The sequence below is a fragment of the Hipposideros armiger genome, unplaced genomic scaffold (genome assembly GCF_001890085.2).
Source record: "Hipposideros armiger isolate ML-2016 unplaced genomic scaffold, ASM189008v1 scaffold_1270, whole genome shotgun sequence".
In the NCBI taxonomy this organism is placed as follows: Eukaryota; Metazoa; Chordata; class Mammalia; order Chiroptera; family Hipposideridae; genus Hipposideros; species Hipposideros armiger.
Genome location: NW_017732620.1, coordinates 177,888 through 202,420, shown reverse-complemented (window position 1 = coordinate 202,420; position 24,533 = coordinate 177,888). Strand labels below are relative to the sequence as shown.

The 24,533-nt window shown below is 37.4% G+C and overlaps 1 protein-coding gene across 1 annotated transcript in view; it reads left to right on the top strand.

The window, feature by feature from the left end:
* DNAH8 (dynein axonemal heavy chain 8) overlaps positions 1 to 24,533 on the top strand; it is a gene marked incomplete at its 5' end in the record, with an annotated part of 267,299 nt that overhangs the window by 80,654 nt on the left and 162,112 nt on the right. The window contains 9 exons of the mRNA XM_019633277.1: positions 319 to 461; positions 936 to 1,070; positions 1,882 to 2,004; positions 7,424 to 7,637; positions 10,667 to 10,776; positions 14,666 to 14,829; positions 16,170 to 16,362; positions 21,986 to 22,108; positions 23,364 to 23,494. Of these exons, the coding sequence (XP_019488822.1) occupies positions 319 to 461; positions 936 to 1,070; positions 1,882 to 2,004; positions 7,424 to 7,637; positions 10,667 to 10,776; positions 14,666 to 14,829; positions 16,170 to 16,362; positions 21,986 to 22,108; positions 23,364 to 23,494 (1,336 nt within the window). The remainder of the gene's footprint in view (positions 1 to 318; positions 462 to 935; positions 1,071 to 1,881; positions 2,005 to 7,423; positions 7,638 to 10,666; positions 10,777 to 14,665; positions 14,830 to 16,169; positions 16,363 to 21,985; positions 22,109 to 23,363; positions 23,495 to 24,533) is intronic.

The following is a 24,533-nucleotide window of genomic DNA, read 5'->3' as shown; positions in this document are numbered from 1 at the left end:
AGATTTGGGATGATAAAAGGGAACTCTAACTCAAAATGCAGACTAAAATTAAATGCATCCTTAAATCTAGATGTGAATTCCCTTAGAATCCAGAGCCAACCAAAAGAGGCAAAATAAATTTAATTATCAAATGCCACATATAGATATTAGATTAGATATTAGATAAGAGATTAGATAAGCAGATATATTAACATGTTTTAGGAAAATATTTAAAATGTTTACATGAGTCTGTTGATTGTTTATAGCCTTGTATTTTTGTATTCTGATTACTTCTGAAGAATGCAGTTTGATTAAGGTCAATTTTTACTTATTGCATAGGTGATTGGGAGCACTGGAATAAGAGACTTCAGCCATATTCTTACCCAACTGACAGTGTTCCAGAATATGCATCAATTTTGGTTCCAAATGTTGACAATATTAGAACAAATTTTTTGATAGACACCATTGCAAAGCAAAATAAAGTAAGTTTGATAGTTTCTTAGATGATCATAAGACATGTAAGAAACACATTCCCTTTCCACACACTACAGAAAGAAAAATTAAATTCCAGCACAGTGGGCTGGAGGTAGTGTCATCTGAGAGAAACATGTTTGGGAATGAACCCCACATCCCAGGATATACTTCTAACTCAATATCCTCCAGACTGCTGACTCCCAGCTTGCTAAGGAAAGTGGGTTTCTGCTTATGAAATCCTTCCATACTCCTGTGGACAGGTGAATATTCACTCATTGTTTCTTGCAGCACTTTTATAGTACATTTTACTTTTAAATCTTTAATTCAACTAGGATTTATAGTGATGTAGGGGTAATTCTAAAAAATCTTTAGAAATGAGTTGTATTCATTTATAGACTGAAAGAATGGCTACTAGAACCATAAGCTGTTACAACTAAACATGTTGTATAACACCTTTCACCATGATTATCCTGTGATTGCAGGCTGTTTTGCTCATAGGAGAGCAGGGAACTGCAAAAACTGTCATGGTTAAGGCCTATTTGAAAAAATATGATCCCGAAGTACACTTATCCAAAAGTCTAAACTTTTCATCTGCCACGGAACCAATGATGTTTCAGGTAAAGCCCATCATTTGCTGGAGTATTCCACATATTAAATATTTTAAGTCATGGTTATACTAAAATATATATGCATATAAAACATTGAGGTATATGTAAATAGATATAGATATATCAGAAGAAATGGTGTTGCAGTTGGCATTCAGCTATTTAAACTTCCTAAGGCAGAGATTTAAGACAAATCCAAATAGCATATTTTAATTAATAGCCTAGGAGTTATTAATAGACTAAAATTGGATTAATAGCTGAATATTCAGGCTGAAGCAGATATTTGGAGTGTCTCTCTTTTAACATAAATTAATGATTAACATTCCAATAACTTATTTTATTTTAGTTCACAATATATATGTTAATAATGACATTTGTACATATTAAGTAAATTATGTTTTACTCTGGAAAACATGCTCATACTTTTTTGAAATATGGATTGAGATTGTTTTCATTTTTTAGTTTCAGGTGTACAACATAATGTAATAGTTAGACATTTACACCCCTTGCAAAGTGATAACCACCCTTCCCCAATCTACTGTCCCTCTGACATCGTATAGAGCTGTTACAATTCCATTGACTCTATTCCCTATGCTGTACTCCACATCCTGTGACTATATTTATACATGTTAAATTATAGCTGACATTTAGTATTATTCAGCTTCAGCTTCAGGTGTACAGTGCGGTGATCAGGCATCTACACTGCCCATGAACTGGTCTCCCTAATAAGACAAGCGCCCATCTGACACCCTGCAAAATCTTTACAGCATTATTGATTTAGATCGAAACTTAATGCATAAGATAAACCATTTCTTTGTCTTAGAGAACAATTGAAAGCTATGTGGATAAGCGAATGGGAAGCACATATGGGCCACCAGGAGGAAGAAAAATGACTGTATTTATTGACGATATTAATATGCCAGTCATTAATGAATGGGGAGATCAGGTATGATATTTAATCAGTAGTCTTAGTTATATATAAAAATGTGAATAGCCTTCATCTTACTAAGAACAGTAAGAATTCTCAGTCTTTTTTAAAAATTAAATTTATTGTGGTGACATTGGTTAATGAAATTATATAGGTTTCAAATACATCAAAATAATACATCATAAAAAAAATACATCATCTGTATGTTGCATTGTGTGTTCACCATCCAAAGTCAGATCTCTTTCTGTCACCATATATTTAACCCCCTTTACCCTCCTCTCCCCCTCCCCCTCCCCCCTTACCCTCTGGTAACCACTAAACTGTTGTCTGTGTCTATGAGTTTTTGCTTGTTTGTCTTGTTTGTTGTTTTCAATTTTATATCCCACGTATGAATGAAATCATATGGTTCTTGACTTTTTCTGTCTAACTTATTTTGCTTAGCATAATAATCTCAAGATCCATCCAGTGTCTCATCTTTTCTTATGGCTGAGTTATAGTTGACGTTCTCCCTCCTTGGACTCCCTCTGCAGTTTTCAGCAACACGCCCTCCTGTCTCTCTGCCACCTGATTTTGGTGTCCTTTCTGGCTCCTCTCTTCCCAGGGTTTTAGCCTTGCTCTCTTATCTCTTATTCTACAGACTCTCCAAGGAGTACTTGATTTAGAAAACACTTTTGTGTAACTCTTCCACACACCCCTGTCCTAGTTGTGATCATTTGTCAGTCCCAAGAGTCACCCCCCAATAGAGAGCCTCACTGATGCTGTCAGACTTCCATGTGTTCCTCATGGGATCCCGAACACCTGTTTCCCACCGCCAGCCACTGCCTCATCAGCACCATGGACCTGGAGCTGCCAGGACCCATCCCGTCCCACCCTTTATCCCGGTTCACCTCAGACACCCTCGGGAGGTCAGGACTCCCAGGCCTGTGCTCACCCTGGGACTAATCCCCAAACAGCTCTGCATGGCCCTTCTCTGACCTCATTCCCTACTTTCCTCACTCCTGGAACCTTTCTGTGTGCCCCCAGAAGCCACGGTTCAGCCACAAAATTCCCTGTCAATTCAACTTCTCTGAACTTTCCCTTCACCGCTTGCTCTAATGGAAACCCAAGATGCCACATTCCCTGAAGACTTCTCCAAGTTGAAAACCTGGGCCTGGCAGCGAGGCGGGTGTCCTCCTCGCTTCTCATTGCCTTCCTCCCTGAAAACCGGTCAGTCTCACCTTATGCCCTCCTTACGTCATCTCAGGCCCTTAGATAACACCCCTTCTTTCCCTGAAGATTTCAGTTCCCGAATCACTGTTACTCTCTCCTGCACTCTTCCTGTCACCAGGGCCAGCTTCATGGCTGTGAGCTGTGCCATCCCACGGGGACTCACACTTCAAAGGGACCTACATGTGGTTTAATGCTCTGTTGTAGCCATCTTGAAATTCTTAATAGTTTTGTAAAAGGAGCCTTGCATTTTCATTTTGCCCTGTGCCACATAAATTATGCAGCCTATTTTCATAATTCTTGGTGATGCCAATACCTGCTTATGTGGTCTTGGCCTCTTAGTTCCTTGACATTGCCTCTTCCAATGATTGTGTCTTCCACCCTGTCTGAATGACTCATTCATGCAGTCATATCTTGCACTTTGTCACTGTCAATGTGACACCTTCATTATCTCAATTTCAAGCATTTTATTCTCTGATTACCATGTCCACTCTTTGTAGCTTATTCCTTCTGCTGTCCAGACTCCAGGTGGAGCTACTATTTATTTTTCATACCATCAATAAATTATCCCCCATTTGCTCTCATTTCCTCACTTCTTTTCCCAGCTAAAATTCCATGATCCATCATTATAATCACTGTAGCATACACCTTCTCAGCATCTGCCTTAACCATGTTAAAGTCTTGTTAAAACTTTTTGTCTGTGCTCCATCCGCCAGCACCCATGTAACTACATTGACTGGAGAAACCCACACAATCCTGGTTTCACTTTAAAATCATGATCATAGACCTCAGCTGAGCTCTTCATGCTGCCCAGGAATCATACTGCATGTGTCATGTTTTATATCTTTGTCCTGTCCTGCATATCCATTCAGGCTTCTGCTTTGGGAGAGGACTATTTCATACTTTCTTCTTTTGCCCAGATCTCCAACACCCTCATATCCTTGCCCTCAGCTGAGCATAGGTGTGTTGCAGCTTTCTTCCTATTTCTCTGAGGAAATTGATTTTTTTTCCTTTTGCTTACTACCTATATACTGTACTCAATTTCTATGTTCTAGTGGTTACTCTAGACAGTACATTCTGCATAAACAGATAATCAAAAATAATCAAACCCTTTTTTCCCGTTTTGTATATCCAATGACCTTCGGACACTTCAATTTCCTTTATCTTTCTCCTGACTTATTTTATTGTTGACTTGCATTTTAAGTCTATATATCTCTTTTTAAAAAGATCTCCCATGAGGCATTATTTTTACTGTTTTATATATTCAGTCTTCATTTGCGTTACCCACATATTTACCACTTTCTTTGCTCTTTATTTATTCTTGCATCACGGGCCTTCCTTCAGGTATCATGTCTCTTCTGCTTTTAGAACTTCCTTTAGAGAAGGTCTTTCAATGACTAATTCTTAGTTTTTGTTTGTCTGCAAATGTCTTTATTTCATCTTCTTTATTTGAAATACATTGCTGCTGGATGTAAAAATCTATGTTGGCAAGTATTTTCTCTCATCACGTTGAATATTATTCCTCTCTTCTGTTTTCCTTGTTGCCGTTAAGAAGTCAACTACCACACAAGCATTGCACCTCTGTAGTTAATCTGCCTTTTTTCACTTGCTTCTTTTAAGACTTTCTCTTTACCTTACTTTCCTATATATTTTTCTTTTTTTTAAATGATGTTCCTTGGTGTAGATTTATTTGTATTTATTTGCTTGAGATTCAGGGGGACTAGTGACTCTGTGGTTTGGTGCCTTTCGTCAGTTCTGGAAAATTCCCAGTCTTTACTGCTTCTGTCTCGCTTTCTTCCCTCTTTTTTCAGCCTCTATCTAAATGTATAATTGACTTTCTTCTATGCCCTCTATGTTTCTGTAATTCTCTTCTGTACATCCTAACCTTTTCCCTCTTCAGTGCTTATGTTCTAGATTATTTCCCCTCTCTGTCTTCCACTTCACTAATTTTATCCCTTTTTTTAGTCTAATCTACTGTCAAATTATTCATTGAGTTTTAATTCTAATTACTATTTGATTCTCTTTTCTTTCAAATATGTTGTCATTTTTTATAATTTCCTATTCCTTACATATATTTTCAAATTTGCCGTTTATTTTTTTAAACATGTTGAGCACAGTTGTTTTAATTTCTGTGTCTGTTAATTCCAGCATGTGAAGTCAGTCTATGTGGGTCTGTTTCTGTTTTCTATGGCTTTAATAGTTTTTGTTCAGTTTCAAACTGTCTTGTTTTCTGTATGTATTTTTGACTGATTGCCAGGTCATTACCCTTGAAAAATTATTGGTGGCTATTTCTTAAAGCCTAAGATGGATATGCCCTCATTCAGACAGGTTTTGAGTTGTTTCCTAGTCCTTAAGAACTTATTTAATCAGGATCATCTCACAGCAAGGTTAAGATTCGAAAGTCTCTGGTCCACTTAGGCTATGAATACCCGGGGTGTATACCTGTGCAAGTGTCATTCTGAGGCCAAAACCTCCCAGTAAAGACTTCCTTTCCCTTTTCCACTTACATTCAGCAGGGTTCCAAGGCAGATAGACCTCTCAGCAGTTCTAATAAGGTGAGGAGAATGGAGGCATATTTAGATATCACCTATAAACTCTGAAGAGCTCCTGAATTTCAGGCTCATTTTATCCAATTAAGGATGTCTAGTTGGATCCCAAACTTAACATGTCCAAAGTCAAATTCCTATTATTCCCTAAACCTGCCCTTCCAACAGTGCTCTCCATCTCAAGAAATAGCAACTGTACATTCATTCTGTCAGAAAATCATGTTGGCTCTATCTTTAGACTACATCCAAGATTTGACCACTACTTATCACCTCCATTGCTAATACCTGTGCAAATCACCATGTCTCTTCTTGATCATTACAAATGCCTTCTCATTACCTCCCTGTTTTCCTTGCCTCCTCAATCTATTCTCATATCAGCAATCAATTAAAATATGAGTGATATCATGGCACACTCCTCTGCTCAAAATCCTCCCAGACTTGCAGAACATAAGTGCCAAAGTCCTTACCATGACCCAAAAACCTTACTCTCTGATCTCACCTCCCCTGACTCTGCTCCAACCACATTTACCGAGCCTTGTATACACTGGGTATGATGTTTACTCAGTACCCCTGTATTTCCTATTTGCTTCATCTGGAATGTTCTTCCCCTAGATATCTAAATGGTTTCCTTTCTCACCTCCTTCAAGTCTTTGCTTATATGTCATGTGAGGTGAAACCTGCCCTGCTCCCCATATTCAGTTGTACCCGTGAGCATTGCCTATTTCCTTTCTCTGCTGTATTTTTTCCAAAGCACTTACAATGTACCATTTTATTTACATGCATACATATATACAAACATACATGTGTACATTTGTCTCCTACCACTAGAATGTGTACACTTGAAGACAGGGATTTTTGTCTATGCTAAAACAGAGCTGGACACACAGTAGTCATTCATTAAATGTTGAATGAAACAACTGCTTTATTTGAGGTGTTTGTGTGTCATCCACTTGGAGGTGCCCAATAGGAATTTGGACATACAGGTGTGGAGCTTTGAAGGGAATGTGAAGCTAGGGTTACAGAATTGAGATTCTTTAGGGTATAGGGTTGAAATGGCATCTCCTGAAATAGTGAGAAGAGCAAAGGAAAGAAGGAACCCTGAAGAACAGTTACATGTGAGGGATGGGTGGAGAAAGGGTGGCTTAGGAAGCTGCCCAGAGTCACAAGGTGAACCTGGAAAAAACTGAGTCTCTGAAACAAAGAGAGGAAAAATTTTCAATGAGGAGAGAATTTTATAAATGTTAGAGGCTGTAGAAAAGATAAAATGAGGACACAAAACCAAAAATGAAACATTCAGTAATATACTATTGAAAGCTCAGGAGTAAAACCATCCCACCTTCTGATTTAAAGTATTTTGAAGTGTTGAATTTTGAGTGTGAAGGAATCTATAGTAAAACTGGTAACTCTGAGTGCTTTTGTAATTGTACCAAATATTCCACAATTCACGTATCTAAATTTATTTGGAAACTAGTTTTATCAATGCGATGAAGAATACTTTGGATTTACACCACACGTTTAACATATGATTTAGACTTCATGGGTGGCGTCATTTAAGATGATCATTGACATTCACAAACACATCAGTGATAAGAGCTGAATATTTTCTTCTAATCTCATCTGCACTATTTTATATGGAGGAATGTGATAGTGATGTGTTACTAAAATATTGCTGTATAACATTTCAGATCACTAATGAGATTGTACGACAAATGATGGAAATGGAAGGAATGTACAGCCTGGACAAGCCTGGAGACTTCACCACTATTATGGATGTACAGCTCATAGCAGCAATGATCCACCCCGGAGGTGGTCGAAATGATATTCCACAACGTTTAAAAAGGCAATTTACCGTGTTTAATTGCACATTGCCTTCAAATGCTTCAATAGACAAAATTTTTGGTATGACTATTCTAGGTGTTTAATTTTTTTTATTGCGTTACATAGTGGACATTAACCATGGAAAATCTTATGTAAGAGATAAAAAGGCTCTGTCTGAAGTAGGGATTAAGTGTCTGAAATAGAGAGCTGAATACCATAAAAGAGGGACTAAATACTAAGTAGACATGTTTAAAACTTAATTTAAGACTTAGGAATATTTAGAAATAGCCTTGTTGAAGGTCAGCTTTAGAGGTGAGCAAACCTTTGTGTTTTGGTTTTCCTGGCATGAATCAGTCAGAAATTTGGGCTAATGAGTGATAGCACGTTGACCATAGGTTAACAGTATAATATACCAAGTCAAATGTTGCACTTTGATATGTTAATGAAAATGAAATTTTTGATGCCAAATTTAGGCTCACATAAACTGTACCATCAAAACTTACGTTCATGAAGACTTACAAGAGAAACTGACCCATGCATATGTAGACATTAATTATTTGAGAGCAAGTACTGTAGATCAGAAAGGAAAGGGTAGACTTTGAATATGTGGTACTGAGATATTTAGTAATTCTTATGGAGAAATAATTGAAATTGGACTCTTACTTCATGCCAACATAAAATCAATACAGATGGATTAAAGACCTAAATATAGAAAGCAACGCTTATAAAATGTTTGGGAGAAAATATAGGAAAATATCCTTTGTGTAGGAGAAAACTTCTTAAATGAGACTCAAAAAAGCATAAGCCATAGAGGAAAAAAATGATAAATTTGACTAGATTAAAATTAAGAACGTCTATTCATCTAAAAAGTAACATTAATAGAGTAAAAAGAAAAGCCCCCAAAGTGGAAAAAAAAATTCAACACATATAATAAAACAAAAAAAAAGGTAGTAGTCTGAATATTTTTAAAAATTTTATGAATCAATCAGAGAAAAGCAAATAACCTAATATAAAAATGGGCAAAAAACCAGGCACTTTAAGAAGAGGTAACCAAATGGCCAATAAACAAATGTAAAGATGATAAGTATTAATATTCAGGAGAATGAAAATTTTAAAACATCAAGGAAATACTATATTATACCCACTAGATTTGCAAAAATGAAAAATTCTGACTAAATCAGGCATTGGTGAGAATGTGAAGCAACTGGGACTCTCATCCCTGCTGGTGGGCATGCAAATTGCTGCCAGCCCTTTGTGCAACAACTGGATATTATTACTCGTAAAGCAGAACATGTGTACACCCACAGGAGTTCCACTTCTGTTGGGTTGTCGGAAAAGTCATGACATATTTTTTCTGTTTTTCATTGCAAAAATGCGTCATGATTTTTCCGACAAACCAATAGTTATATACCAACTTATCCCTTTTTTCCTTTTCTAACCCAGAGGGCACGTGGATAGCCTCCTATATTTTCTTCTAAATGTTGTATAGTTTTGCCTTCCATATTAAAGTCCTTGATACATCAGTAGCTGATTTTGCATATGTGCACCAGAAGACCTATGAACAATGTTCATCAGAGCAAATACCATCAAATATTTATTGATGATAAAATAGGATAAATAAATGGTGGCACGGCTAACAGCGGAATGCTATGCAGCAGTGAATACAAACACACACCTCTACATGCGTCAACATGGACGAAGCCTAGAAATACCATGCTGAGGAAAAGAAGCAAGTCGCAGAGGAATATATGAGTCCATTAAATTAAATCTCCAAAATTAAGGTTAAGAAAAAAGGTTAAAGTTCAGAAACATAATGGCGAAGCTACAAAGAAAAGCAAGTTACTGATTCTCACCAATTCAGAGTAGTGGTTTCTTCTGGAGGAAGGAACAAGGCTGGACAAACAGGGGCTCCTAGCATACTGGGGCCATGCTGTGTTTCTCACTCCTTGTAGTCTACGCATGGGTGATTGCTTATTTGTTAAACTATTTTGTACACCCTTGTATATATATTGAAAATGACATATGGAAACCAACCAGAAACTGAGGCTCAGAGAAGAGAAATAACTACCCAACCAAGGCCGTTTCGCCAGTGCATGGCAGAGGTGTGCTGCTAGCCCTGTTTTCTGATTCCAGATGGCATGCTTCTTATATTACACATTTGTCCCACAGGAAGGTGGAGATTTAGAATTACAGGATTTCAGGAAGCAAAAGGGCCCCACAGGCATCTAGCATAACAAGCCATAACTTTGGAGGACAAGTTCATGTTCCCTCAAGGCTGCTGTTCTTCGGCCTATGTGAATGAAGCCCAGTTCTTTAGCTGCTCCACCCTTAGTAAACCTGCTCAGCCTCTCTGAGCAGATACTCATATTGGTATTCCCCTGAAAATACTGTGCTCAGAACTCAATACACCATCTCACTGGAGGTGAAGTAGAGTACATCTGTTTTTGTAGTCTAAAACCAAACACAGTTTGAGACTTCAGGAATAGTCTATAAACCTACAACTCAGTCCTTCCTGGGGGTGATTACGTCAGCCTGTCATAGTTCTGGATGTTTCTGAGGAACCAGTTGATGGCCAGCAGGTCAGGAGATGTGGGTCTGGATTCCAATTCTACCAACAACCAATCCACGTGACCTTGAACAACTTGCTTTCCCTGTCTGGGCCTGGGCTCCTCGTCTGTAAGATGAGGATGTAGTCTCTAAGTTCTTTGTCAGCTCAGGTGCACTTCTGGGTGAGTGCTGTCCTACAGGCCCTGGAGCCAGGTTCCTGGGTCCAAATCTCAGATTCACCCACACACAAGCTGTGTGACCTTGGGCAAGTAACTCATATTAAAATGGGGGGAATAATAATAATAATAATAATAATAATAATAATAATAATAATAAACAACATCTACCTCAGATTCTTTTTCATAAGATGTTGGAGGATTAAATGAGTTAACTCTGCATACTGAGCTTTGCAGCCCCCACTGCTGATTTCCAGTCTTAGCTGATTCTTTAAGAGAAATTCCTAATGTCACCTAGTTGGTCTTGTCATGATTTATTTACAGGGATAAACATTCACCTTATCGTCTCTTAGTAAGCGTGTACCTCCAATCTTGTTTATTTTCCAGGAGTCATTGGCTGTGGGTACTTTGACCCTTGCAGAAAGTTCAAACCTGAAATATGTGAGATGATTTCAAATTTAGTTTCAGCGGGCAGACTGCTGTGGCAGTGGACTAAGGTACAGAATCACTTGTTGTCAATAATAAAAGAAAGGCAACTATTCAGCTTTGTTCTCACCTCGTGGCTCATGAAATTATCACCACATTATATGTGGTAGTGCTTTTTAGGAAAAGACAAATTAGGTGCTCAAATAGATTTATGAAACTTTTTCCTCCCAGGGAGCAAATATTATGACTAAATGATTCTTTCCATATGCATGATGTATTATTATAAACCAGACAAGACATCCAAGATAAAGTAGAATTTTGATGAAATGAGAACACAGCTTTTCCACTTGTTACTCTGATTTGTAATTCTTTGTATGTCTGTCTCCCCCCAGCCACAACTAAACTATGTTAGACACAAATGTTTACTGACTGAGTGAATATTTGGATTTCCAGATATTCTTAGATAACCAAGTCTGCCTTGTGTATTTCTTGAAGGTGGAGAAGGACAGATGGAAGCGTACGTAAAGTAGGCTCGAATTTAATACACAAGTCAGTGCCCTAAGTAAAGCTCAGCAGACCAGAGAGCCTAAGGCAGACTCATGAAAAAGCAATTAAATATAGGTCTGAGATAAAAACAAAGTTGATATATTTGCCAAAAAATGGCAAAGGAGATAAGGATTAGTTATCATAATTCACTATAAGTTCATCAGGCCAATTACACACATCTGGGCAGAAGCTCCTGTTGTGAGGAAACTGGGAATGTGCCAGCCTTTCAGCTTCCTGGGTGGATAGGCAGAAGTCTAGATACAGCATTATCAGAAGAGGAATGGAGTGTTTCTTATGAAATGCTCTTCCGTGCAGACCCTGCAGTGATCAGTTCCTTGTATAAGGCTGGCTGCTTGTCAACACGGGTCTTTGCACGTGCTGTTCTGCCTCTCTTAAAGAAACTCCACATAGAACAGCAAGGTCTGAGTGTCTGTGGTACTTTTCTGTGGTAAGAAGTGGGGCAATTATTCAATGTAATGTGACTTTGGACATATTTTTCTGAAAAGCTTTGACCTTCCTAGTGTCTTTCTGTCGAAGCCTCTTTTGTTATGGTCAAATTTACTGGCTCCACTTTCTTACCTCTTTAACCCATTTTGCCCAAGCTTTCGTTTCCACTGCTCTCATCAAGGTCATCGAAGACCTCAATCTTGCTAAATCCAAAGGTCAATTTGTTCTTCCTCTTACTTGACTTTTTAGTAATATTTGACATAAATGATCACTCTGAACACTTTCTTTACTGGACTTCAGAGGGGCCTCATTTTCTTGGTTTTCCCTATCACATTGGCTACCTTTTTTCTAAGCCCCCTTTTGTAACCCTCCTCTAAGTACTGTGTGCTACCTGATCTGAATACTGGGACTTCTCTGCCTCCATTCTTTACCCAGGTCATCTCATCCAGCTTCAAGGTTCAAACAGCATCTCTGTGCTGATGACTGCAGAAGTCCTCCATCCCAGGCCTCTGCTTGGCCCCAGATGCATTTCCAATTGCTTAGGAAACATCACCGTTTTGATGTCTAATAACCATCTCAATTAACATGTCCAAATAGAACTCTTAATTGTCCTTAAACATGATCCTTTCTCAGACTTTTGCATCTTAGTTAACAGTAACAACAATTATCCTGCTTCTCAAGCTGAAAAACTGGGCATGATTCTTGCTTTGTCTTTTTCATCCCCTATATCCAATCCATCAGCAAGTCTCCGTAACTTTCAAAATACGTTCCAAAGCTGAGCCCTTAGTGCCATGTCACTGTGAACCCTGATAGATGCTTCCATCACCTACCCTCTGGACCATGCAGTGACTTCCTAACCAATCTCCTTGTTTTTTCTTTGCCTTCCCTAGAGTCTGTTTTTTACATAGTCCTAAAATGCTTTTTAAAGAAAGTAAATCAGAGATCATTACTCCCTCTTAAAACCACCAGTAGATTCCCAGTTACACTTACAATGAAACCCAATGCCTTAGTCTGGCCTATGAACCCCAACCTGAGCTGGCCCCTGCTTACCTCTCTGCTCGTCCATCATTCTGCTCCAGCTATGCTGCCCCTCTCATGCTGTTGCTTGAGAATCCCAAGTTTCATGCCTCTGAGCCATTATACTTCATTTGACTAATTCTCATCATTCTTACCTTCAGAGGTGCTCTCCTGGATTATTTTCTCTAAAATAATTACTTCCATGGCCCCATCTCAGGCATTATCTGTCGCCCCCTGACCCTAGTTTATCTTTTATAACCATGACTTTCATTGTTATTGTCTATATGTTTGTTTATCAAATATTTGTTTCCTATTTATTGGCAGGCTCCCCAACTAGCATGGAAGCTCCCTGATGATACCAGATTTAGCTGTCCTGTTTAGCGTGCTATTTTCCTAAGGGTGGTGGGAGCTGCTCAGAAATAGTCATTGAAACACAAATGAATCTTCCTCTTATCCCCTCCCCCAAATAAGCAGCCTTCTTTATACTTTTTCTTCAAATTGCCTATCTTCACAAAGCACTCTTTTAATCCACTCGCCTTGCATATCACTTCACCTTTATGTTTACATAGTCTTAAGGCAGAAGCAGGCAAGAAAAGAAAGAAGTTGACAAAAATTAAAGAGAAACACTAGAAGAGAAGGGAAGAAGCAGGTTAATAAATGAGAAGAAGAGGGGAAGAAAGGAATTTAATTCTGTTTAACGGTTGCTTCAGTTGCCAATGGCTGCCATCCTAGCTGCAGCAAAGAAGAAAAAGCAACATTCACAGAGTCCTTTTTCCTTTATTTTTTGCATATTTGTGATATAAGTGTTTTACATTTTGGTGAGTAGAATGAACATTTTAGCTTGGCATGGAAATGAGCAAAGAGAGAAATAACACTTCTCCTCATTCTCCTTTCCTTGCTACCTGCTGTTTTAACTTCCACTGTGAATTAGCCTGTAAAAATTACTCTACAAACTCAATAGGTTACTATTTCAATATAGAAAGGATATGTCCCATGAATTGGTACTAAAGAAAGCATTTGCTTTCCTAAATTAGTCATGTGGAGAGTCTGCTTTGTATCTCCAGAATTATCACTGTTTCACTTTCAAAAATGATGCTAATGATATCAATTACAATCTTTATATGTAGCTAGCAATGCTTCCCACACTTAGTACACCTCAAGTTTATCCCTAACTGGAATCTCTCTGTATAAGAATGTGTCATTGTTATAGCTTTGCCTGTTTGGATTCCAGAAGTTGGTAGAAATAATAAATAAATTAGTGTTCAAACCAACAAAAGAAACCCAGGAAAACCACCTAGTAATTAGCAGCTTCATTTCAGACTTGCCTGTCAGCTTATTATATTAATAGATATACAGATTTATGAAAGCATGCTGGCTGAGCTTGGATCCCCTCAGTGAAATGTAGATTATCATAAAAAAATATATTTGTGGAAACCAAACACATTAAGGACCTTATCAAAGCAGTCTATAGAGCATAGCCATTATTGAATTTAGAACTGAATACTCATTGTTCCTAACTGCATGACAATCAGCTCACACTGTCATTTGTTGCCATATTTCCATATACTACTAATAAGGTTAATAATGATTAGGAATGCTTATTCCCACAACTCACTTATTTTTTAAGAACTCAAGAGAAAGTGACTCATTCAAAGCCAAGTAATGGTGTTAGAACAGGGGTTGGAATCCATATCTAGCACATTATACTTATAGGGAATCCACCCTATTCAAGGGCTTATGTCTTTTAAATTCTATGTTAGTTTATTTATGATATATGTTTTTTTCTGTGAGTGCTGTGACAAATATATAAACTTAATCTTGGTTTATTTCCTCAGCCTATTTTATGTAAATAGGATTTTATTTGAAATAAAATAGTTCTAAAAGCAGTTCTACTTTTAGTTTTATCTGAAAAGCAAATTGAGAGTATCACTTTTTATTTTTCATGTCTAGGTGAAGATGCTGCCAACTCCTTCTAAATTTCATTACATTTTCAATCTCCGAGATCTTTCCAGAATTTGGCAAGGAATGTTAACCATAAAAGCCGAGGAGTGTGATTCGATCTCTGTCCTCCTGTCACTTTTCAAACATGAGTGCAACAGAGTAATTGCAGACAGGTATCTATTACAGCACTTGAGTTTAATGTGCCGTATAAGAACTTTATACTACTAAATTAATTCCTGCATTATCTACTCAGATCAGTAGAGTAAGGAACAGTGTCCTAATTTGCTCTGGTGCTCGGGAAACATCGATGTTATTTCCCACCTGCTGGATGCTTTTAAAAGAAAAATCCTTTGCCAATTTACTTGAATGTTATTTCAACAGGACATCTTTTTAAATCACCACATTATCAGAGAGTTGATAACATTCAGAGGCAAATTTTATGTCCATTTTCTAAAAACTTTGAGCTCTGTGTAGGTTTTGCATGGTGGAAGCTGGTACATAAACTCAGTCATCTTTCTGAGCCTGTTTCCTCCTCTGTAAAATCTGAATGGTAATACCGGCCTTACAGAGTTGTAAAGGGCCTATCACAATGTCTCACACATGGGTGGTAGTCGTCAAATGTTAGTCCCCGTCTTCCTATCTTCCCCCCGATAGTGTAAACCTGAAAAGGAGCTTTGTTCACTGTATGACCATAAACCCAGAAAGAGGATGCTTGCTCACTACTGACTGTCACTTCTACACTCCTATTGTAAGTTTTAGGGACCTTTGACCTCACTTAACTGACTCATCTGTATTATTCAAGAAAAAATATTTATGACACTTGTTAAAACAAAAAAGCACACAGTCTTTATGCAGGACTATCGGGATAGCTATAGGGACTACTGCAATGGAAGTTTGTAGTAGGGCAGAGAGGTTGGGCTCAGCTCCTAAAGAAACAAGGAAAAGGTGGGAATTTATAGCCAAGGGAAAAGATGGGGGAGGTTGGTGGATAAAAAATTACTAAAGAGGAAACATCAGAGGTCCAGGGAGATTCTCACTAATCCTATGAGGTAATAGGATTCTTGCTGAAAGCAAGCCAGGTGGTCAGCTATTACCCCAGGGGATGATGAAGAATGAGGAATTTGGTCAGATATGGAGGGTGATCAGATATTGGGGGTGGGGAATTCTGGCTAAATGGACTTGACAGGATTCCTGCTAAAATTGGGTGATGCAGAGGACATGGAAGTCCAAAAGTCAAGGCCTAATTGGGAATAGGATTCAGAGGAGCCTGACTAAGTTTGGTCAAGAAGAGATTCTTTGTCAGTATTTTCTATAAGTAAGACTATCGATGTTATAACTTTCTTGGATGGGGTTATGTCCTTCTTGTCAGAAGGCAGAACATAATATTTTCCTGTTCTGACATGACAGAGGTGCAGGATGGGGGCTGAAAGAAGGTGGGGGGAGGTTGAAACCATGTTCAGTTAGAAAAGATGACTTAATATTTTGCATTTTTACTCCTGTATGTTTCTTTCAGGTTTATAACTCATGAAGATAAGCTATGGTTTAATGTACATCTTATTCAAGCAATTGAAGAAAATACTAGTGCAGAAATGACATCATATATTCTTCCTGAACCATACTTTGTAGATTTTCTCCGTGAGATGCCTGAACCAACTGGTGATGAACCTGAAGACGCTCTATTTGAAGTACCCAAACTCTATGAATTGGTAATTATTCTCACCTTTTAAAAAGAGGGGTTGTTTTTTTTTTTGATCACTCACCTAATTAGATATTTCTCCCTGTACCAGAATCTCACCATGACATTGCCATAACTTTTACATAGTTATATGTTGTGATTTGTGTCATCATACACCAAGTAAAATATTTCTTTCAATGAAGTTTAGCAGCAGTCCCTTTAAAGTCAGGTATAAGACAGGTATACTTGATAATATCATTATTTAATATTACTTGAAAATTCTAGAAACTGCAACAAAATGACAAAAAGAAAATCCATGTATACACCTGAACTAATATAATATTTAATGTCAACTGTACTTAAAAATAAAAAAGTATTAAAAATAATGAGTAATTAAAATAAAGAAATGTAATTATCAGATAGGAAAAAACAAAAGTATCATTATTTGCAGATGATATTATGATCTCTTAATACAATCCAAGAAGACTTAAAATCTCTTGTAAGTACTAAGAATTCCGTAAGATGACCAAGCATGATATAAATATAAAACTCAATAACTTTCCTCTACACCAGAGTTTGGTAAATTATAGTCAATGGACCAAATCCAGTCACTGTCAGTTTCTTGTTAAATTTGTGAGCTAAGAAGGGTTTTTACATTTTCAAGTGGGTAGAAAAAAAATAAAAAAGAATAATATTGTGTGACATTTGAAAACTACATGGAATTCAAATTTCAGAGTTCAGAGCTGAACCAAAGTCCTACGACTAAGAACATACAGAAGAATCCACTTCGACACTGGTACAAGGATCAGAGACACAGAGTGGGCTGGTTTCCCACCAATGTGTGACCATTAAAAATCAGCTGCAGAGGTCCCACCTGGAGAAATGAGGGGTCCCAGCCTTATGCAGGGCTCCCCAGCCCAGTGTCAGTGCTGGGGAGAGAAGTCCTTATAACTTCTGGCTGTGCAAACCAGCAGAGATTGTGGCTAAGTGAGACAAGGGTGGTTACATTCCCAGGTGCTTCTCTTAAAGGACCCACGCACATGGACTTACTCCAGGATGGACTCACTCACTCTGAGCTCCAGCACTGGGGTAGCACCTTGAAAGGCCCCAGGGACTTACGGGGAGGAACTGAGTTGTTTGGCTTCCGGACAAGGGCTAAAAAAGCAGATTTCTCCCAGGCAGAAATGCTAGAAGAATCCATTTTCTCTTAGTTGAGTCCTGTCCTCTACCCAGTGTGCAGACACAGGTGGCTGCCATATCTGAGTCTCCATCAATCTGGCTAACACCCTTTGTGTGCTCCTGCCTGATGAGTCCCTGAGATCATACCCCACCTAACTTGCACATCCAGTGGCTCTTCCTTAGAAACAGCCTGCTTTGGTTTATACTATAGACCAAAGTTTATACTATAGACCAGATTTTTCTTAAATTTGGTCTATAAAATTTCTTAAAATTTCTCGAAAGTTAACAAAACCAAAACAAGCAGCATCTGGCTTTGGCATGTCCTATACATCTGGCTGAGCAGCCCCAAATCTGGCACTAGTGGCGCCAGACTTGGTTTGCAGTTTGGCCTCTCGAGGCACCTCCAAGCCCAGCATGGGTTGTGGCTATCTGTGGATTGCTTTGTGGTTCATGCCAGGTGGCTCCAGGCAGGGCAAATGCAATGGCTGAACTTGGCCAGGGGAGGGCCATTAGCTGAAATGCCCAGTGGTCAGCTCAGACCAAGCTGGAGCATCACCAGGTTGCCTCCTAGGATGACACACCCAAAGGGCAGACTGGGCAGGCAACACAGCTCAGCTAAAGTGAATCCTGCTGTGTAGAGTCAGCCCCTGCATAACGGCACCTCCACTGTAGTCATGGCCAGTCCTCACAACCAATCAGCCTGAAGATCAGTCCCTCTATTGACATGCAGTTAGCAACCCAGCCTCAACTACAACAAGAGGACACATCCAACCCACACAAAGGACACACCTGGAACACCAGGCTCAGGTGACCAGTGAGACTGCACACTGGGTCCCATGGGACATCTACTACATAAGGCAGCTCTACTAAGACCAGGAGACATAGCAGCTCAACCTAATACATAGAAACAAACACAGGGAGGCAGCCAAAATGGGGAGACAAAGAAACATGTCCCAAATGAAAGAACAGAACAAAGCTCCAGAAAAGGAGCTAAACAAAATGGAGACAAGCTATCTACCAGGCACAGAATTCAAAACACTTGTTGTAAGGAGCCCAGTGATCTCAGGGAGAACTTCAACAAAAAGACAAGAAACACAAAAATGGAGATAGAAAACATAAAAAAAGAACCGGTCAGAAATTAAGAATACAATAACTGAAATGAAGAATACATTAGAGGCAATCAACAATAGATTAAATGAAGCAGAGGTTCACATCACTGATTTAGAAGATAAGGAAGCAGAGAACACTCAATCAGAATAGCAAAAAGAAAAAAGAATCCAAAAAATGAGGATAGTTTAAGGGAACTCTGGGACATCAAGCATACCAACATTTGCATCATAACAGTACCAAAAGAAAAGAGCGAGAGAGCAAGGAAGTGAAAACCTATTTGAAGAAATAATCATGAAAAACTTTTCTAACCTGGTGAAGGAAATAGACATACAAGCTGAGGAAGCACAGAAAGTCCAAACAAGATGAACCCAAAGAGTGTCACACCAAGACACATCATAATTAAAATGCCGAAGATTAAAGACAAAGAGAATCTTAAGATCAGCAAGAGAAAAGCAGTTAGTTACCTACAAGGGAGCTCCCGTAGGACTGTCAGCTGGTTTCTCAACAGAAACTTTGCAGCCCAGAAGGGATTGGTACAAATTATTGAAAGTGGTGAAAAGCAAGGACCTGCAACCAAGATTACTCTGCCCAGCAAAGCTATCTTTTAGAATTGAATGACAGAGAAATAGCTTCTCAGACAAGAATAGGGAAAAGGAGCTCATCTCCACGAAACCAGTATGACAAGGAATCTTAGAGGGACTTCTTTAAGATGAAAAAATATATATGTGTGAATAATAAAATGGCAATAACTACATATCTATCAACAAATACTTTAAATGTAAATGTATGAAATGCTTCAATGAAAGGACACAGGATAGCTGAGTGGATAAGAAAACAAGACCTTACATATGCTGCCTACAAGTGACTCACTTGAGATCGAAACACACACAGACTTAAAGGAAAGGGATGGAAAAAGATATTTCATGAAAATGAAAACAACAAAAAAGCTGGAGTAGCAATACTTATACCAGACAAAATAGACTTTAAAACAAAGGCTATAACAAGAGATAAAGAAGGATCCCAGTAATCCCACTTCAGGGTATTTATCTGAAGAAACCCAAAATACTACTTTGAGGGGAAATGTGCATCCATATGGTCATTGCAGCATTTTCCACAATGGCCAAGATGAGGAGGCAACCTGGTTGTTTGTCAATGGATGAATGGATAAAGAGGAGGTGGTTCATATATACAGTGGAATATTAGCTTGGCCATGGAAAGGAATGGTTCTTGCCATCTGTAGTGGTATGAATGGACCTGGAGGGTGTTATGCTGAGTGGAGTATGTAAGACAGAAAAAGACAGATGCAATGTGATTTTGCTTATATGTGGAATCTAAAGAACAAAATAAAAAAGCAAACAAAACTGAAATAAACTCATAGATACAGAGAACATTTTGATGGTTGCCAGATGGGAAGGGGTTGGGTGAGGTACCTGAAAAAGTGGAAGGGATTAAGAAGTACAAATTTGTTGTTACACAGTAGCCACGGGGATGTAGGGTATAGCATAAGGTATATATTGAGTTGTCAGAAAAGTCATGACGCATTTTTTTCTATGTTTTGCATTGCAAAAATGGGTCGTGACATTTCCGACAACCCAATAGAAAATAATATTGTAATAACTGTGTATGGTGTCAGATGTGTACTAGATTTTTGGGGGTGATAGATGGGAGGAAGGTGGGGGACAGGGTGAAAAAGGTGAAGGGATTAAGAAGTACAAATTGATAGTTACAAAAGTCATAGGGATGTAAAGCAAAGCATAGGGAATATAGTCATTAATATGGTGATAACTATGTATAGTGCCAGGTGGGTATTAGACTCGTCAGGGGGATCACTTCTTAAATAAATGTCTAATCACTAAGCTGTATACCTGAAATTAATATAAAATGATATTGAATGTCAACTATAATTGAAAATTTTTAAAGGGTGGAAGAGGTGAAGGGAAAAAGAGGCCCAAATTTCCAGGTACAAAACAAGTAAATCATGGGGATGTAATATACAGCATAGAGAATATAGTCAATAATATCGTGATAGTGTGGTATAGTGTCAGATGGTTGCTGGACTTATCATGGTGAGCACTTCTTTAGGTATATAAATGTTAAATAACTATGGTATACATCTGAAACTAATATAATATTGCATGTTATCTTAGTTATATTTTAATAAAATTCTTTAAAAATAAAATTTCAGTATAGTTTTATTGGAACACAGGCATACCCATTTGTTTCTAAATTGTCTATGACAGCTTTCACATGACAACTTGAGAGCTGAATAGCTCTTCCAGGGACCATACAGGCCACAAAGCCTGAAATATGTACTATGTTGACCTTCACAAAAAAAGTTTGCCACATCTTTCCAACAATTACAAAATAGAAAATATAGCATAAAAATATTTTATTCAACAGCAAAAAATATGTAAAATATATCTAGGCATAAACATGATAAAGCTTACTTGGTTAAATGGCAATACATCATTTTTCCTAAATTAATGTAGAGGTTTAATGAAGTTTGAAAGAAAACTCCAAAGGGATTTTAAAATACGGCATATAACAAAGTAATTCTGAAGTGCATGTAGATCACAGAACTAACTGGGGAGAAACAATTTGCAAAACACATATGTGAATATTTATCAGAACAATTTGACTACATAAGCAATCTGAAACTTCTGTATAGGTTTTAAAATTACAAACGATATTAAAAAGCAAATAAAAACTGACAGAAATATTTGTTATAGTCCAACCTTAACTCTTTTGCTGCGATGTTTGGATATGTTTTCATGTGGCTTTCACTATCAACAACAGAGATGATTTGTATGCCATATTGTGTAACATTTTGTAATAAATATTTTATGTCCTCAGTGCCATTAGATTCTAATTTATTTATACTTAAATCTAATTGATGCCACTTAGTATGTTTTGAGTATTTTTTTGCTAAAATTCAATATAACTGTAAATTTATTACCATATAACAAAAGTTTAAAATAAAAAATGTCATTTATGTACAAAGCAGCTCAAAATGTTATTAAATGCATAAAATAGTCAAAATATCAACTTTTTTTGTGTGTGTATTTTTGACACATTTTGAAAAAAACACCTTGAAATCAATTAAAGCAGTGAAAAAAGTTAATTAATATGGATAGGACTTGATGCTGGGGTTCTAGAAGGGAACAGTGAGGAATAATTTCATATTGGAAAGAAGTTTCAGGCTTCTGAGAGTGGAAATAACTAAAGTCAACTAATCCATGACAAGGTTTTGGAAATCTGTTAGGTTTAAAAAAAAATTATAATTACTTTTGAGTGTCTTTACAATTGCTACTTTCATAAATTTTGGTTCCTAAATATTATGTTTCTCTCTCTTTTTCCATTCATAGATACCATCCTTTGAGTTTCTGAGTGAAAAACTCCAATTTTACCAGAGACAGTTCAATGAAATCATTAGAGGGACATCTCTTGATCTGGTGTTTTTTAAAGATGCAATGACTCATCTTATTAAGGTTCTATCTATTGACTGTTTACTAATATAAAATGGTCATGTAAACACTTAGCAAATTTCACAAATAAACTTTTTGAGATAATAAACATATAGTATCAGGTAGCATGTGAAAGAGTATCCATAGGTTGGGTCAGTTCATTGTCTTAGAAAACAAAGGCTTAATCAGAAACCCCTCATTTGAATTCACCTATGTGACAGCACATGTTACAAGGGCAATTTAATGGGGTTTGTGTTCAGAGCTTTTGACACACTGAGTCAGTTTTATCTTCCTAGAAAGTAAGCTGGAGAACCTTGTGAAGAAATATTCCCTCCTCAAATTATATTTTGAAATAATGGAAGAAAAGTTGATGCTTTTAAAAATGTCAATTTCATGATTGGCTCACAGATTAGGAGCAAACTGGTCGAGAAGGGGTAAGGCGAGTGTACAGGACTGGTGAGAAAATAGAATCCAGTTAGAGGTGGCACCAAAAAGGAATATGGTTTGATCCAAGGCTGAGAGGCTACAGAAAGAAGTTATTTGTATAATTTGTAGATCAAAAGGTGTTTCTCCAGGAGTTAGAATGCAGAGTAGAGAGGTTTGATAAAGAGGGCAGTTAGTACTATGTTTATTCAGTTTTATTTTGCGACATTGGTGGTGAATTTCTAGATGTCCTAGGCCTGCTTCACATTCATCCACTCAGCAAGTAATTATTTAGTACCCACTGTGGCTAGGTCTTAGGGGCCTTGGACCCTATTCTCGGTGAAAAACCATATAAGTGATTAATATATTTAAAATATAATTTTGGTATTTTTAAAGAGTTTTCATTGGGAGAGATATGATAGAGAGTCTTTGTTGTAGAGGTTGGTGTCTATTTAAGTGTGTTAGACTGACAAATAATAAGCAAACAATGCTACACTTCTTTCTGCAGATTGGCAAGAACATCTCCACCATCCACTGAGTTGAAAATTAAAAAATCACACACACACACACACACACACACACACACACACACACACACACACATACACACAGAGAATAGTTTTGAAATAGGAAAGACAATTAGGTCTGTTTTTCATGTGTAACTATAGATGGTCAAGGAAAGAATTTGAATCGAATTAATATGAATTTTAATTTTTAAATTCTGAGATGTAGCATTAAAGGAAAAAGTTTAATATAGTATAGAAACATATGGTCAAACCTTGGACCCATTTAATGCAAGAAAATGTAAACAGTTGATTTCTATTCTTGAATAAATACTATTTTCATTTTAAAACAGATTTCACGAATAATTAGAACATCATGTGGAAATGCATTGCTGGTGGGTGTTGGTGGTTCCGGAAAACAAAGTCTTTCAAAATTGGCCTCATTTATAGCTGGATATCACATATTCCAGATAACGTTAACCAGGTAAGATAAAATAAAACACGACAATATGTTTTTCTATAGTGAATTTATCTGGGGTAAAATATTTACTTAAAAAATACAACAATGTGGTTATTTCTTTTTTAAATAACCTGTTTATTTAAGTGGAGCATATATAAGGAAAGGTACACAAATCATGGGTGTCACAAAGTAAGTCCACCTATGTAGCTAGCCCACAGATGAAGAAATAAAATATTGCTAGCACCTCAGAAGTAATTCCTCATGTCCTGTCCTAGTCATAGGGTAACCATATTCCAACTTCTAAGCCCATTGATTAGTTTTGCCTATTTTTGAATTTTATATCAATTGAAACATACACTATTTACTCTTTTGTGTCATTTTGTTACTTGCATTATGTTTTTGAGGTTCATCCATGATGCTATATGTACCAGTAGTTTGTTCATTTTTATTGATGTATAATCTACCACTTGATTGCATATTACCACAATTTGTTTATCTATTGTACTGTTGATAAACATTTGTGGGTTTGATTTTTTTGCAAATAGAGCTGTTATTTTATGAATACTATCAATATTCTTGTACATGTCTTAATATACTCCTAGAGAGAGAATTGCGGAATATAGAGTATGTATATATATATATATTCAGCTTTAGTAGATCTGTGGACTAGTTATCCAATGTGGTTCACCAGTGTACACTTCCACCAACTTCCAAGTTCATGAGGGTTTCAATTCCTCCACATCCTTGCCTGCCCTTGGCATTGTGAATCTTTTTCACTTTAGCAAACCTGGTGGGTGTGCAGTGAGACATCATTGTGGCTTTAGTTTGCATTTCCCAGATGGCTAATAATGTTCAGTACATTTTCATCTCTTACTGGCCATTTCGACAGCTTGTTTTGTGAAATATCAATTGAAGTCCTTTACCCATTTTTTCAAGTGGAGTATGGTATTTCTCTTATTGGATTTTAGTAGTTCTTTCTGTATTATGGCTATCATTTTTTTTGGTCAGAGCATGTATTGCAAATCTCCCACTCATTGACTTGCCTGTTCACTCTTTTTTTTTT